The sequence below is a fragment of the Pararge aegeria genome, chromosome 2, assembly GCF_905163445.1.
Source record: "Pararge aegeria chromosome 2, ilParAegt1.1, whole genome shotgun sequence".
NCBI lineage: Eukaryota > Metazoa > Arthropoda > Insecta > Lepidoptera > Nymphalidae > Pararge > Pararge aegeria.
This window is the reverse complement of record NC_053181.1, coordinates 21,551,777-21,565,772: the sequence shown is the minus strand read 5'-3', so window position 1 is coordinate 21,565,772 and position 13,996 is coordinate 21,551,777. Positions and strand designations below refer to the sequence as shown.

The following is a 13,996-nucleotide window of genomic DNA, read 5'->3' as shown; positions in this document are numbered from 1 at the left end:
AATAATTTACAGATAATATTGAGTTTACTTGATTTTTCCAGGATCCATCCAATGGATCTTGACCTGATGATATTGATACCACTTTATTTAAAAAAAGGACTTTTCGAATCGGTTCGTAAAACAAATAATCAACCAAATTGAAAAGCTTCTCCTTTTTGAAAGAAACAAACGACTACCGAGGTGTATACAATTAACGGTTGAACTATTTACCTAGAAAACTGTTTAGTAATCCTTTTGCACTGATTCGGATTAAGAGATTGTAGTAAATTTGTGGTCAGTTAGTTTTAGACAGCCTAGCTCCGATAGCCAAGAAAATTGTGGGTTTGAGTATATTTGGCATCGCAACGGAATCGAATTTCAAAATATTCTAGTTCTACAAAGTAGTTATAATACTGAGTGGTTACAAAAATATAAGTCAATAAAAATCTGTGTTTATTCTGGCAAGATACCGTGGTAGTCCTTTATAAATCCTAATATACTAAAATAAATAAATAAATATACTACGACAATACACACACCGCCATCTAGTCCCAAAGTAAGCGTAGCTTGTGTTATGGGTACAAAGATAACTGCTGAATATATTTATCTTAATGATGCCATTCTCATCTAAATTAATGTAAACAGAAATCCATTGTTTTATATCTTACAATTGTATTGTCCGCACAATTGGATTATTTAGACGACCGTTTTGGAACAGCAATTTTCTTTTTATGGAAGGCACCGGTTCAAATTCAATAATTTCAGCAAAATAAAGTTTTCTGAACTATTCCAAATTGTTAGCCTATAGGTTGAAGGCTGATAACCTTCCTACCGCAAAGACGTGCCACCCAGCGATTTAGCGTATAAGTGTAGGTTTAATAGGAAACCTATAGCTCTAACAGGATAGTCCGCAACCCTTATAGCTGTATCAACACTTACTATCAGGTGTAATTGCATTCACGGTCTAACTCTTGTAGTAGAATAAAAATAATAGATCTAAGATCGGTGTCCATTTATTAATATCCCGACCTCCGCGATATCTAACATCACGTTTTCAAAAATCTATGCAACCGTTTTGTAAAATTAACATTCATTAAAATTATAGTTTTACTAGAAATAAAAAAAAAATGATGATATACTGATTTTTTTTTACTTTATTTACCTACTTGTACACATTTTGTAGTTTTATTCACAGGTTTTAACGGAAGATTATTTATTATGTCCCTGAAATGCAAACCGATTTCATTGACTAATTTATTTTAATAGTTTGCTATATTATTGATCCACTTCTCGACATAGGTCGCCTATTAATACTATTCACACATGGTTTATCAGGGTGTCCAAAACAAAAGTTGCTAACTATGCGCTATAATAACACTATATGCCAACACTGGCATATGCACGTATGTCTTCTGTTCTTTGGTGTTCGTGCAAAAATAACACTGCAGTACCATCACAATATTACGTCTGTTATCAACGCTGTGAAGTTTTATTTGACCCGACAATAATTTTAAGACTACACATACACGATGTGTATAATGCAAATGCAAACAAATGATCACAAAAATTATAAATTATATCACGTTCTTAATGCTTAATCGCTTAATTAGGTACGTCTTTTTTATGCACTTGTTTAAGTAGTGATAAAACGTTAACAACGCTGACATACTAAACTGCTTTACACTTATATTTATTTTAGATGCATACAAAAAGACATTTTTTCGTTAAAGATAATAGTATTGTAACAATTTTTGGAACAGTAACACTGAATAATTAATCATGAGTTTTAAAAATAAGGTGGTAATTGTAACAGGAGCGAGTTCTGGTATTGGAGCAGCGGTAGCTGAAGAATTTAGCGCCGGTGGAGCGAAGGTCGTGATGGTGGGCAGAAACGAGGTCAAACTAAATAATGTGGCCAAACGCTGCAACAGCCCTCTAGTGATACGTGCCGATCTTACTGACGACAAAGACGTTCAAAGGATAATAAACGAGACAATAGACAAGTTCGCACAAATAGACATCTTGGTGAACAACGCTGGAACTTATGCCGACGGCCCTCTTTTGAGCGGTAAAATAATGGATACATATGATTTTATTGCTAGAGTAAATCTTCGCGCAGTGATATACCTTACAAGCTTAGCTGCTCCGTACATAGTCCAAACGAAGGGCAACATTATCAATATATCTAGCGTTTCGGGCATTATTGCACCCGTTGTACCTGGTCTTCTAGCATACAATGTCTCCAAAGCTGGGCTTAACCATTTCACCACTTGTACTGCAGCGGAGTTAGGACCTCTAGGAGTGAGAGTAAATGCCGTGAGTCCGGGGCCAGTGAATACTGATTTTCTGGAAAATACTGGTCTTCCTGGACCTTGGGATATATACAAACCCTCAACCGTGTTAAATAGGGTGTCGGAAGCGAAGGACATCGCTGATATGGTTATTTTCCTTGCGAGTGATAAAGCTAAGTCTATCACAGGTGCAAACTTTTTAACCGATAATGGAATGGCAATTAAGCGATCATAAAAATTCAAGAAAAAGGATTAATGATCATGGTAATATATCAAAAAATATATATTACAATGAATAAACTATCTCAACATCATTATAGGTGTTTTATTTATAAAAACAACTTTTTTTGGTTTAAACACACTTTTGAGGTCAGCCACTTATCTATTTAATTTGGCTGATTATTTTCAGACAATGGTTTTACTAATAAAGGTTAAATTAACCTCTTTTACTTAAGAAGTATAAGTAAAGAGGTTATGTTTATAGTGGGTTCTTCTTAAAGTACATTTTAATATGTATTATATCAGATTTTTTCAATAATATAATTTAAATGTTATCTTGTCACACTGAATAAAAACTAAAGTTTACCTTTAGGCTCTTCTCGGAGAATAGACCTTTGTAGAGTTTTTTTCAATTTCATTTACAAAACAAATCCATTCGTCTGATAGAAAAACACGTTCAAAATATAAAACGGTTTAAAGGACAAACAATAAAAATTGGGGAATGGCTGAAATAAAGATATAATTTCAAGATGGCGGGTGCTTCATTCTCTCCAGGAAATGAGGAAATCGACTGAGTTAGAATAAATCAACTAGAACTGATTATGGAAATAGCCAATGTAACAAAGGCAGGTTTTTACATTATTCTAAACACAAACTGAAGTCGACATTTCTCTTTTCAATTTCAATTTTCTTTCATCACATCTAATAAAAATCATAACTAACTGCCTGGACTTACTTGTAGATGAATCAATAAAATAAAAACTTTTAATAGAGAAACGTATCGTTAAAACAACTTCTAACAAACTTTTTAGTTGTTCTAAATCTTCAAAGGTAATATAATCCGCTTTCCGTTGCACTAATCTAAATGCATCTGTCACATTGACTGGATTAGGCAGTCCGTTTTGCCTCTTCAAAGTTGTTCTATATTCTGAGCAGTGGATGAGGTGCGGGACGAGGATAATAATCCTGTTCAGCTCTTTATTATTCATGGTTCCACGGGTTCAAATTTTCAGTCTGCTACTAGTCCCAAAATTGCCTGCATTAGATGACTACGTACTTACTATACCAATATTACGATACCAGTATTTGTCATTTCCTAGTCATTAGTTAGTTTTAATTAAGTGTTACTTTTTCTCAAACTTTATCTATCATTCAAGAATGATCTTTGAATATTGTGTTTACTTTTGAATAAATTGAAGGCTATGAACAAAAACTAGCTGTTTGTTGTTGCGAAAATAATTTATAGAACTCCCTAACTTATAATTAATATATTATTGAAAGTACAAAATATAGCGCGATACAATATACAAGAGGAAGGGAACAGCACCATCTAGTTTTCGGCTCGGAAAATTAAATTTATATGAACCATAGTAAAAATAGCTATTTTATACGCATCAAGATTATACAGGCTATAAGATTTTATAGCTTCCAAACAATTTATAACTCTCAGTTTTAGTTCAATTTATTTAGCTTCATCATTATTATTAATTATGTGCACTTTTACCCTACTATCTATGACAGAGGAGAACTATGCCCAGCATTGGGATGTCAATGTGCAAAGTGTTTCTATTTCGGTAAGTAGCAATATTTTCTTTTTCTTCTTAAGTGCAAAAACAATTCTTCTTAGAATCGATCCTGATATGAAAGCTGTGTACTGCAAGAATGCATGACAATGGGCTCAGTTCTAGCTTTCTTAAGATCTTAGTAGTCTGGGAAAAACAAAGCCTTCGTAGCCCAAGCAATCTAAGAACTTACCCAAAACTAATACATGTATAGTCACACAGACAAGAACAAATATTCTAACTGACTTATAAAATTCGCCTTCTTGATTCGGGAGTTAGTAAAATAGACATGTTCCGTATATTATCGTAAGCATTATATAAAAGGCACGATCTGTCTAATTTAGTGGGAGTTGCCTCTTTTCAAGTGATACGTGTCGCGCCTGCAAATGAAAGATCAATAGCTGTCGGATCAGACAATCAACCAGCTCACAATATACTCTCGTATACACTCCGTCTACACAATATAAATGATATTGTCGAACAAACCTATGGCGCGTTGAATACAGTAGTTATTTTGTATGCTAGTTCAATATTTGCAAGATAATCAGCAACTCCTAATGATTTTTATTTTATTCGGTCTTAATTTAATTTTGCAATATATATGTTGTAAAAGATGATTTTCCAAGAAACTAAATATTTTATGGAAAATGTTATAAGCAGTAGCCGGATATAAGCTTTAAGCAGAACCCGGAAAGTTTAATGCAATGCTCAAATCCGTTGAATTGAGAAGTTAAAAAATAAACCTATTATATTCTCCATTCTATTTCAGTATTTGTGAGCGTCAAAAAATGTAAAAGAACTTTTGTATCATTATACTTTGATAATCGGATAAAAAATCGTTCTTTATAAGACTCTTACTGATGAACTCATTGCCAAGGTGGAGGAATTCCGTACTCTATACCGAAAGATCTTCAGCTAGTTTAAATATAACATTCTTTTAAATAGAAGATAAATGGGCAAATGCCCATCGCGAATAAATTATATCACAAAGAAAGTGAAGTGGAACTTCTTTATCGGCGTTGGAAAAAATTACCGTCACATTTTCGGTTACGCGTCACATTTATCCGTAACGCGCCATCTTTTTGAATATACCAACACGTGGGTGATATTATGGTATTTAACTTTATTTAACCAATTTCTGTAAAGTTGCATATAGTAGATCATTTGTCGAAAAATAAAATCATAAAGAAGTTTCACTTTTTACGTGTTAGTACATGCACACATTATTTTTTTAAACATTGTTGCTGTGGAAAAACAAGAAACTTCCCAATGCGGGTTAGTTGGTCTTTAACAATTATCACATGTCAGTTGTATGTTAAAGATAATAATTGCGACCCCTCCGAGGCACAGAATAATATGTGGATAGTGTGTCCAAATTCCTAGCTCTGGTTAGTACTGAGGGTTCTTTGCCCGTCATGTTAAGTAAACCCAAGAACTCATGATCCGCAGTAGAACACCCTAAGCATTACTCCAACGAGGTAATGACACACATCACAATACATCATTTTAATACGTAACAGCCGTAACACTTGAAATAAACCTCGAATATCGCAGAGATCTGCGCCCGACCTACATCTGATCCATCTTCCGTTACACCCTAACCCAATTCACGCAGACCGATGTCGGTGTCGCCATGTAATTAATTACACCGCAACTGTCACGCCGTGATGGAGGGTGGGGAGTGGGGTGGTGGGAGGAGTGTCACAACCTGTATGATATTAAATATGTATCCCTGTTGCTCAAACAAAGGGAGAAACTGTTAGTTCCGCTTTAAAGGCTTTATTGTGGGTTAGATCAGTCTTCTAGAATGTCTTGAATTATTTAATTTATTAAACTGGCTCGTTAGTCCCGTGGCTAGGATGTTTACCTACGGATCATGAGTCCCTGGGTTGAAACCCGGGACGGGCCATAAATTGTAAGATATTGGGTTTTTTCTGTTAAATAATATTCAGTACCAAATTAGCGGTGAAAAGCACAAGTGCCTGGAAAAACACGTTAAGCTTTCAGTCCCGATTAATATCACTAACTTGAGACAATAGTCGCTAAGCTCACCCGCATTAGAGCAGCGTGGTGGTTCTATGCACTAAGACCACGGAGGCCTATGCCCAGCAGTGGGACGTTAATAGGTTGTGGATGATAATAATTAAACATGTTAAGCTGTGTCATACAACGCTATGTTGTTTGATGACTTATGGGTCTAAGACCTAGTCGTTCAATTTAGATTCACCACAATTCAACGAGTTTTTTTTAATTCTACTACAAGTTAGCTCTTAACCGCATTCTTACCTGGTGGTGATTGATGACGTCTTTGATCAGTCTAAGAAATCGGTTTCTACGCGACATCGCACTGGAATGAGTGGCGGCATATTTTGACAGATCAGAATACAGGGGTCTCCACACATCCTCTTCTCGCGGGTGTCGTACGAGGCGAATAAGAGAATACAACGGAAAACCGACATCAGCTCCTTCCATGCTACTACTAACATCTCCTGATATCACCAACAAGACTAGCCACCTTGGTGAATGGGAAAACCCTTTCGTTGCGAGAGGCCCATAATCGAGTAGTAAACAGTTAGAAATATTAGAAAGAACGAAAGGAAATAATTATTTGGGTATACACACACTGAAATTATAATACAACTTATAGTCTACACAACAATTATGGGTACGATGTGATCCCAAAATGGTCTACACTCAGCATATTTGCTGTGTCTGTTAAGACCCAACGCTGATCTCCTGTGAAGCCAGACGTGACGTTTGAACGTTAGGCACTGACAGAGCAACGCTTAATAACGCTTAATAAATATAGATATGCTTTAAAATAATCTAACTTAAAAATGTTATATAATTTAAAAAAAAAACAGAAAGAAACGTGTATGTCTATTGATGCTGAAACTGCAATGTTCCTACTAGATGACACTATAGTCGTTACAAAACTGATATAGGCATATGAGGCATAATAGTATAATAGGCATAATGGCATATAAGGCATATATAGACCGTAGCTTAGCTGTAAAGCGCTCATTCCACGATTTCCGGAGAATCGCTGGTTCAAATCCAGTAGGTCCTGAAATTTAAAAAATTTGGTACTGCCCGAATTTTGATTCCGTTTGTATTCTAATGATGATTGGCAGTTTATAATTTGGAAACCGAGATAAAACTGTTTTTCTAAAAACGAAACCTAGCTAGATCGATTTATCGCCTGCAAAACCACCTGAATACTTAACTTCATGAAAATCGATATAGCCTTTTCCGAGATCCAGATTACATGAAACATACATGAAACGGTGATAGCCCAGTGGTTAGAACTTTGACCTTACTTTCGGGAGGCTGAGTTCGAATCCCACCACTAAGTTTATGTCCTTTTTAAGCAATACAAAAAATATTTGCTTCAACGGTGAAGGAAAACACGGTGAAGAAAGCTGCATACCCGAGAGTTGTCCACAATGTTTGAAAATGTTTGTGGAGTTCCACTTTCCACCAATTCGCACTGGGCTAGCGTCGCGGACTACGGCCTTAACCCCTTCTCATTGTGGGAGGAGACCGGTGCCTTGAAGTAGGCCGGTAATGTGTTGATATGATGATGATAATGATGCTACATATATACAAGAGTTACTCATGTTTGATGTGAATGCTTGCGTTTGACCACCAGTGATGGACGTGTCCTGGGACGTGCGCGTGCAGCCAACACACGGCGTGTCGGGCGGTGCCGCGCTGATGAGCTGCGCAGCGACGGCAGCAGTGCGGCCACACGTCACGGTCACGCGCTGGTTTAAGGACGGCGCTGTGCTGGCGCCCCTAGTCGCCGACGCTGGTAAGAATCTTTACTAATTTCATAAATGCGAAAGTGTGATTGCACGCTTGTCTGTTTTCCTTCCTTTTGCAACCAATCAAATTAATTTCTGCCATTGGAAGTTAAACAGTTATAGTTGAAAGGAAGGAAAATAGCACAGGAAAATTTTCAAAAACTATAGACAAATAGTAGATTTATAAAATTGGTTAATGTCGTACTAGGTATATCTTACGCACAATATTCGGGCATGCAAAAGAGATAGTACGACATCGGCTGCCTTTTATCAATCTATTCTTTAATTTGGTATAATGTCATTAAGTATCTAATACTTATATTATGATAAAGACAAATTAATTAACATGCCGACTAATTTAGAAAGTTTTAAGCGACTCTAATAGCAGCACAGCGAATCGTTTTTCTAACCTTTGACAATTAACAAATAATTAGCAATAATGTCCTGGCGATAACTTCGGAACTCAAACACCGGTTTCAATATCAAGCCAACGTCTGGAAAGATGCCAGCGGTCTTCCGCCCGGCTCTTTATAAAATCTAAATTAATTTCTCCCTCGACTTGGCCGCTCGATTATTGCCTTTTCGCGAGGGTGAAAATTAAGAATTTTTCCTACAAAGCGTCTGTCCGCGACAGAAACAAGAGCGTCCAAGTTCTTTATGAGATATAATTTCCTCGATTGGACGAGAAATTTCGATTACATTTTCCATTTGGAATGCGAATGATGCGACGGCAGGATCTGATCTCTCAATTCTGTTTGCTATTGATTCCGATATTGGAATTGAAATTTGGTGGCGTATTATTAATTTTGAGGGAGTGATTCAATTATAATATACGGATTTAGTCGACGAATGCTTTTGAGCCAGCTTTTTGGGGTTTTAAAAAGTAGGGAAGTACCTACTTGGTACTTCAACAGATGGACAACATCCAATTAATTGTTAATCGGTGCATTATATTTGCAACTATTTCTTAAAGATATCTAACCGATGAAAGTCAATTTCTAAGCTTTATTTTTCAATTGAAATTGGAACAGTTCACCGCGGCTTCGTTTTATTAGCATTTTTTTCCCTTACAAATATTCATCCGTTATTCTACGCAATATACAGCGACATACCACGTCGCATCGTCCCCCGCGCTATCACCTCGTGAGCTTGGCTCCTAAGGGTCGTGGCATTATTTTTAGTAGAGAGTAGAATGGGTACAATATTCAGCTTTATTATTAGCATAAATAGAGATATATATATATACAGATTAGCGAAGTCTGTTCTTCTTTCGCCTTTGTGTGCCCTATAGTTTGTGTTGAAAAATTAGTTAAAACCGGCATCTTTTTCAGAATTACGTATTTTGTGTACATTTCCTATACAGCGGCGTAAGGCGACAACATCATAGCGTGAAATTATACAAAACAAAACAAAATGCGCGCGCACATGGTTACATGATTTTAACAGCTTGTAGGTAGTTGCGAAACAAAAAAACCGGCACCCCGAAGTTAGCTATAAGGTTTGACAGTGTACACTTTCAATTGTCAATTCTCTCATTTATGTTCAATGGAACTTAATGAGATAACTACATAATTCGTTATAATAAAACTTTCAATGTAGTAAATTTCTATAGTTAGTGTCGTTTTCTCTACAAACGTAGAATAAGGCGTGAGATAAAAATTTTGAAAAGATTGTTATCTTGTTACCCTAAAGCTGTATAACTTCGAACGCTAACGCTATACTTGTTAGTACACACAGTGATTACGTATCTCGCGACAGGCTTGCGACAGGCGTAAATCTAGCAATCACTGCTGTCAAATGTCACTTTTGTTTATTTATTGAATGGAAAAGTGACGTTTGATAGCAGTGATTGCAAGATTTACGCCTGTCGCAAGCCTGTCGCGAGATACGTAATCACCCTGCGGAACACAGCATTGCAACATTGCTTCTTGACTGCAGAAATAAACATGGTTGTAGTACTTCCCTGGACGAGCTCTGTCACAAAAAGTTGTACTACTAACTTGACAGTAAATAGTCTGATTTTATTATTTAACCGCTATGTAAACGTTGAGGCACCACCAAGTCCCTCACGCTCTCTCAACGCTTAAAATATTAGAATGCTTCTCTCGCAGGATTAGCGACAATGGAGGCGTAATTGGAGAGGACGTTGAATTTGTAATCGGGGTAGGCTCGGGAGAATAATAGGCCGGGAGCTGGTGGAGCTGGTCTGTATATATTTCACAGCGATGGTAACAAATAGTACTAGCAATGTTGTCGATGTTATTAATTTAGGCTTTTTGTACTTCTTTTTCATTAATTAAACTTTGCATATTCCAAATGAAATCGCGCATTATTGTATAAATAGGTGTACGACGTCTGAGCGCTTTATCAGTTTTACAGTCGATTGTCGCTTTAAGACTGGTACAACGGGATGGTTGGTATGAGAACCGTAGCTTAGTTGGTGAAACGCTCAGACCGCGATTGTCAAAGAGTAGCAGGTTCGAAATATGTGGATTCCGAAATTTTGCATGCATTTTTAATTTATCTTGATATTACCTCCAATTGCAGGTAAATACACTTTAATTAAAATTATTCAAATTCTAAATCAAATTCAAAACGGTTTTATTCATGAAGACCTTATTACAGGCACTTATGAAGCGTTCATTAATTTAACATGTTACATTAATGTTAGTGATGGTGATAACTGCATTCGTTAACTTAAAACTCGAGCAAAGAGGGTTCCAAACGTGTCCTGGTCTAAGAAGAGTCCACAACAAACTTAGCCAGGTTTTTGTTTTGTTATCACTATCTTACACTCTAGTTAATGTTGAACTATGAAGTTAGAGCAATTCATACCCAAGCCTTTTATCATACATGTAATCCTTGATATTAAAATAGGATTTTGCTATAAGCTTACAGTTTATATAAATTTTGAATTAATTGAGAGACATCTCAAGGATTTCATCTGGTAATTTGCTATAAAAAGATATACAATTACCCTTAAATAAATTACTAATTTTATTCAGCGTAGTAAACTTCACTACAAGTTATGTACTCTATCATTTATTATTTTTCTTTTTTTTTTAAAATTATGAACAATGCTTAAGAATAAATTAAAAAACACTATTAAAAATTTAAAAAAAAAAAAAACTTCCACCCTCCGCTTGCGGGGCTTTTGAATGCAAGTTATTAATTTATTATTTTATTATTCCCAAGCAACCGGTGGTCAGGGCTCCAGAGTGAGAAACCTCCTCACAATACGCGCCGTTTCAAGGACTACTACCTTCTGTATCCGACCCTTGATCCAACACTACAAGTTTATTTTTACTTCTAATATTAATATTGTTACAGTCAAATTTTTAAAAATTATTTAGGTATCATATCTCTTATGGTTTTTTCTAGTATCTGTCGGACGTCGCGGAAAAGGTAAACGCTATTATTCCTTGCCGAAGCCTATGTAGAATTGCCTATTTGAAACTGACTCTGTCTGAATCAATTGATATTTAGCTGACACTTAAGGGCTATAACGTAAATTGCTGTGACAGTGTCGCAAACCAGATTACTAACTTTCACGTTTAAAGAAGAAAACATAATTTTCTACTAGCTCTCAAGCTACAATAGATAATAGTTGGTTTGTCTATTCTTAGAAAACCGAGGACCTCTCGACGATGGATTAAGAACGCAAACGTTGGGGTAAAGGGAGAGCGAGGGGGGAGGTGGATGAAGGATTATATACGCTTGTACGGTTTTCTTATCTTATTATTATATTGTCATCTTATATCCTATTAACGACACAATTGCATAAGCATTTCAATGTTGTGATTCCATTTGGTAATTTGCGGGGGTCTACTTGCCTGCCAGAGCTATGAGTGTTGAACCGGAAATTTACCTAGTCGCAGATCCATTTATGCAAATAAAGATTTTGTACTATTGGTAGAAAACTTGCTTTCCTGAGAGTTCTTCATTATGTTCTCAAAGGGGTGTGGAGTCCACCAAACCGCACGGGGCAGCGTTGTAGACTAAAGCCTTCACCCCTAGTGGGCCGGTCACGCCAAAATAAAATCAAGATTTGAGGATTGAAGAAGAGGATTCCGTATCAAGATTAAAACATATAAATATTAATCACAATTTTTTAATATCAGAATTTCTCTCCATAGAAAAGTTGAGGCTTCGGCTGTGACTAGTTAGTGTTCTGGTATGATGCTACCTGGTTTAATATTACAGCCATACGCATAACAGGTTAGCCCGCTACTATCTTAGACGGTATTTTGACTTTTTACCAAGCGAGATTGCAATCAATGGCTAACATGTAGTGGAATAAAAAATTAGATGAAAAAAAAAATCGCGTGTGTTATTATGTACCGCGTGTACATACGAACGTTTATCACACTTTTTTTTTATAAGAAGTTATTCTTCTTTGACGTAACAAGATAAAATCATTTCAAAAATTTTATCTAGTTTTATTCTACGTTTGTAGAGAGGAAGACACTAACCATAGGAAAAAGGCTTTTAAAACATTGAAAGTTTTACTACAACATTATCTAGTTATTATTATTGAATCACCACGTTGGATTTTTGTACAATTGAACCAATTAAATCACCGGAATTAGCGCGCAGACTTTGACAATTGAAAATGTACACTGCCAAACCTAATAGCTAACTTCAGGGTGCCGTTATTTTTGACGGTGTAAAAAGTGAGCTGGCGGACGATGTATTCCCCTCTCACTCGGTTTCGCAACTACCTTCATCCTGTTAAAATTGTGTAAGTGTGTGCGCACTCATTCGTTATATCGTGCATCGTATAATTTCACTTCGTATAATTTTTTCCTAACGCCGCTAAAGTAGTATAATTTCAAAAAAAAAAAGATTTATTTAGTTTAGTGGGAGTTGTCATGTCTATGAACTTGTTAAGCATTTACTTTCAAACGTAACAGACAACAAGCCTTTCTAAATACCGCCACGAGGAATTAAAAGTTTATATATAAGTAAAGCGCTAATGCAAGTTTTATGTCGCCTTTGATGTAGTCGGGGCTTTTACCACAGAAAACGCCTCACTAAATGTCTAGATGTGGCAATGCATTGAATTTCAATTAAAAGTATTACGTGCCTAAGATATTCCATCACCAGTATGTATACAATCACCAGTATATATATCATGCTTGGGGCAATACATCGATTTAACCGAAGTTCGTCATACGAATATAACTTCAGTTTCAATACAAAAATATAACCTACGCGTAAGTCAATCACAAACAATGGGCTCGGTAAGGCCTAATATTGAAGCCAGCATTAAAAGCTTGTTGAAATAATGTCAGAATTCTTTTACATCTTGTATACTATAAGAAAACTATACCTTCATGCAGAAGGTACTATCACGTATTCTGAATATATATTTAATATAGTTGAAAATGATAAATTTATGGGCATTCCATCTCCTTAGTAGGTGACTAAAGATCTAAAATTGGTCGTCCATCAGTTGATTTGATGACGATGATAATTATTCCTTACCGTAAAACGATTAATAACTAAAATCCACGTGAGTTGGGAACATCTAGAGGCTCTTTTGCTCGGCGCCGTGTTGTCAGATTCGCTGTCGTTTATGCAGATTATCCGTGCGTAATACCCGGGCGCTGTAATTTTTGGCGCCGGCTTAGAGCGGCGAAAGTTGGAGAATATTCGCCTGGTCGGATTAAAATGATGAGAGCGTGCTTTGGAATTCATTAGCACCTATTTAGATAGACTTATCTTATTGATTTAAAATTTCGATGCTCAATAGCTGAATGGCTTAGGGAGAAATTGAAATTATCTAAGTGGACGTGTCAAAAGCAAACAATCTTACGTTAGTTATTTGATTTCTTTAAAGTTTTAATCTTTAAAGATCAACATTTTGATGAAATTTTGCAACTATTACCTCTTTTACCAATTTCATCATCATAATCATCAACCCATTACCCCCCCCCCCCCCCGCCCGATGGGATTTGTCGGCCCCCTATACCACTGGGTCGAAATATCGACAAATTCCAAAATATAACCACGAAAATCTGTCTACCAATCCGCACTGGGCCAGCGTGGTGGACTACGGCCTTAACCCCTTCTCAATGTGGGAGGAGACCTGTGCCCTTTACGGGGCCCGTAATGGGTTGATATGATGATGATGATG

General features: G+C 36.3%; 2 protein-coding genes across 2 annotated transcripts in view; both read left to right on the top strand.

Annotated features, from left to right (window-relative positions):
* Positions 1-13,996, top strand: part of LOC120630995 (Down syndrome cell adhesion molecule-like protein Dscam2) — a 123,188-nt gene that overhangs the window by 41,550 nt on the left and 67,642 nt on the right. Inside the window, exon 4 of the mRNA XM_039900385.1 lies at positions 7,704-7,865. Within this exon, the coding sequence (XP_039756319.1) occupies positions 7,704-7,865 (162 nt within the window). The remainder of the gene's footprint in view (positions 1-7,703; positions 7,866-13,996) is intronic.
* On the top strand, positions 1,759-2,505 carry LOC120635125 (uncharacterized oxidoreductase SERP2049-like). The gene has a single exon (XM_039906055.1). It carries the CDS (start codon positions 1,759-1,761, stop codon positions 2,503-2,505), a length of 747 nt encoding a protein of 248 aa, XP_039761989.1.

What these genes read in the sequence shown, in the direction of transcription:
- LOC120635125 (XM_039906055.1), top strand. Translation starts at nt 1,759, where the DNA reads ATGAGTTTTAAAAATAAGGTGGTAATTGTAACAGGAGCGAGTTCTGGT.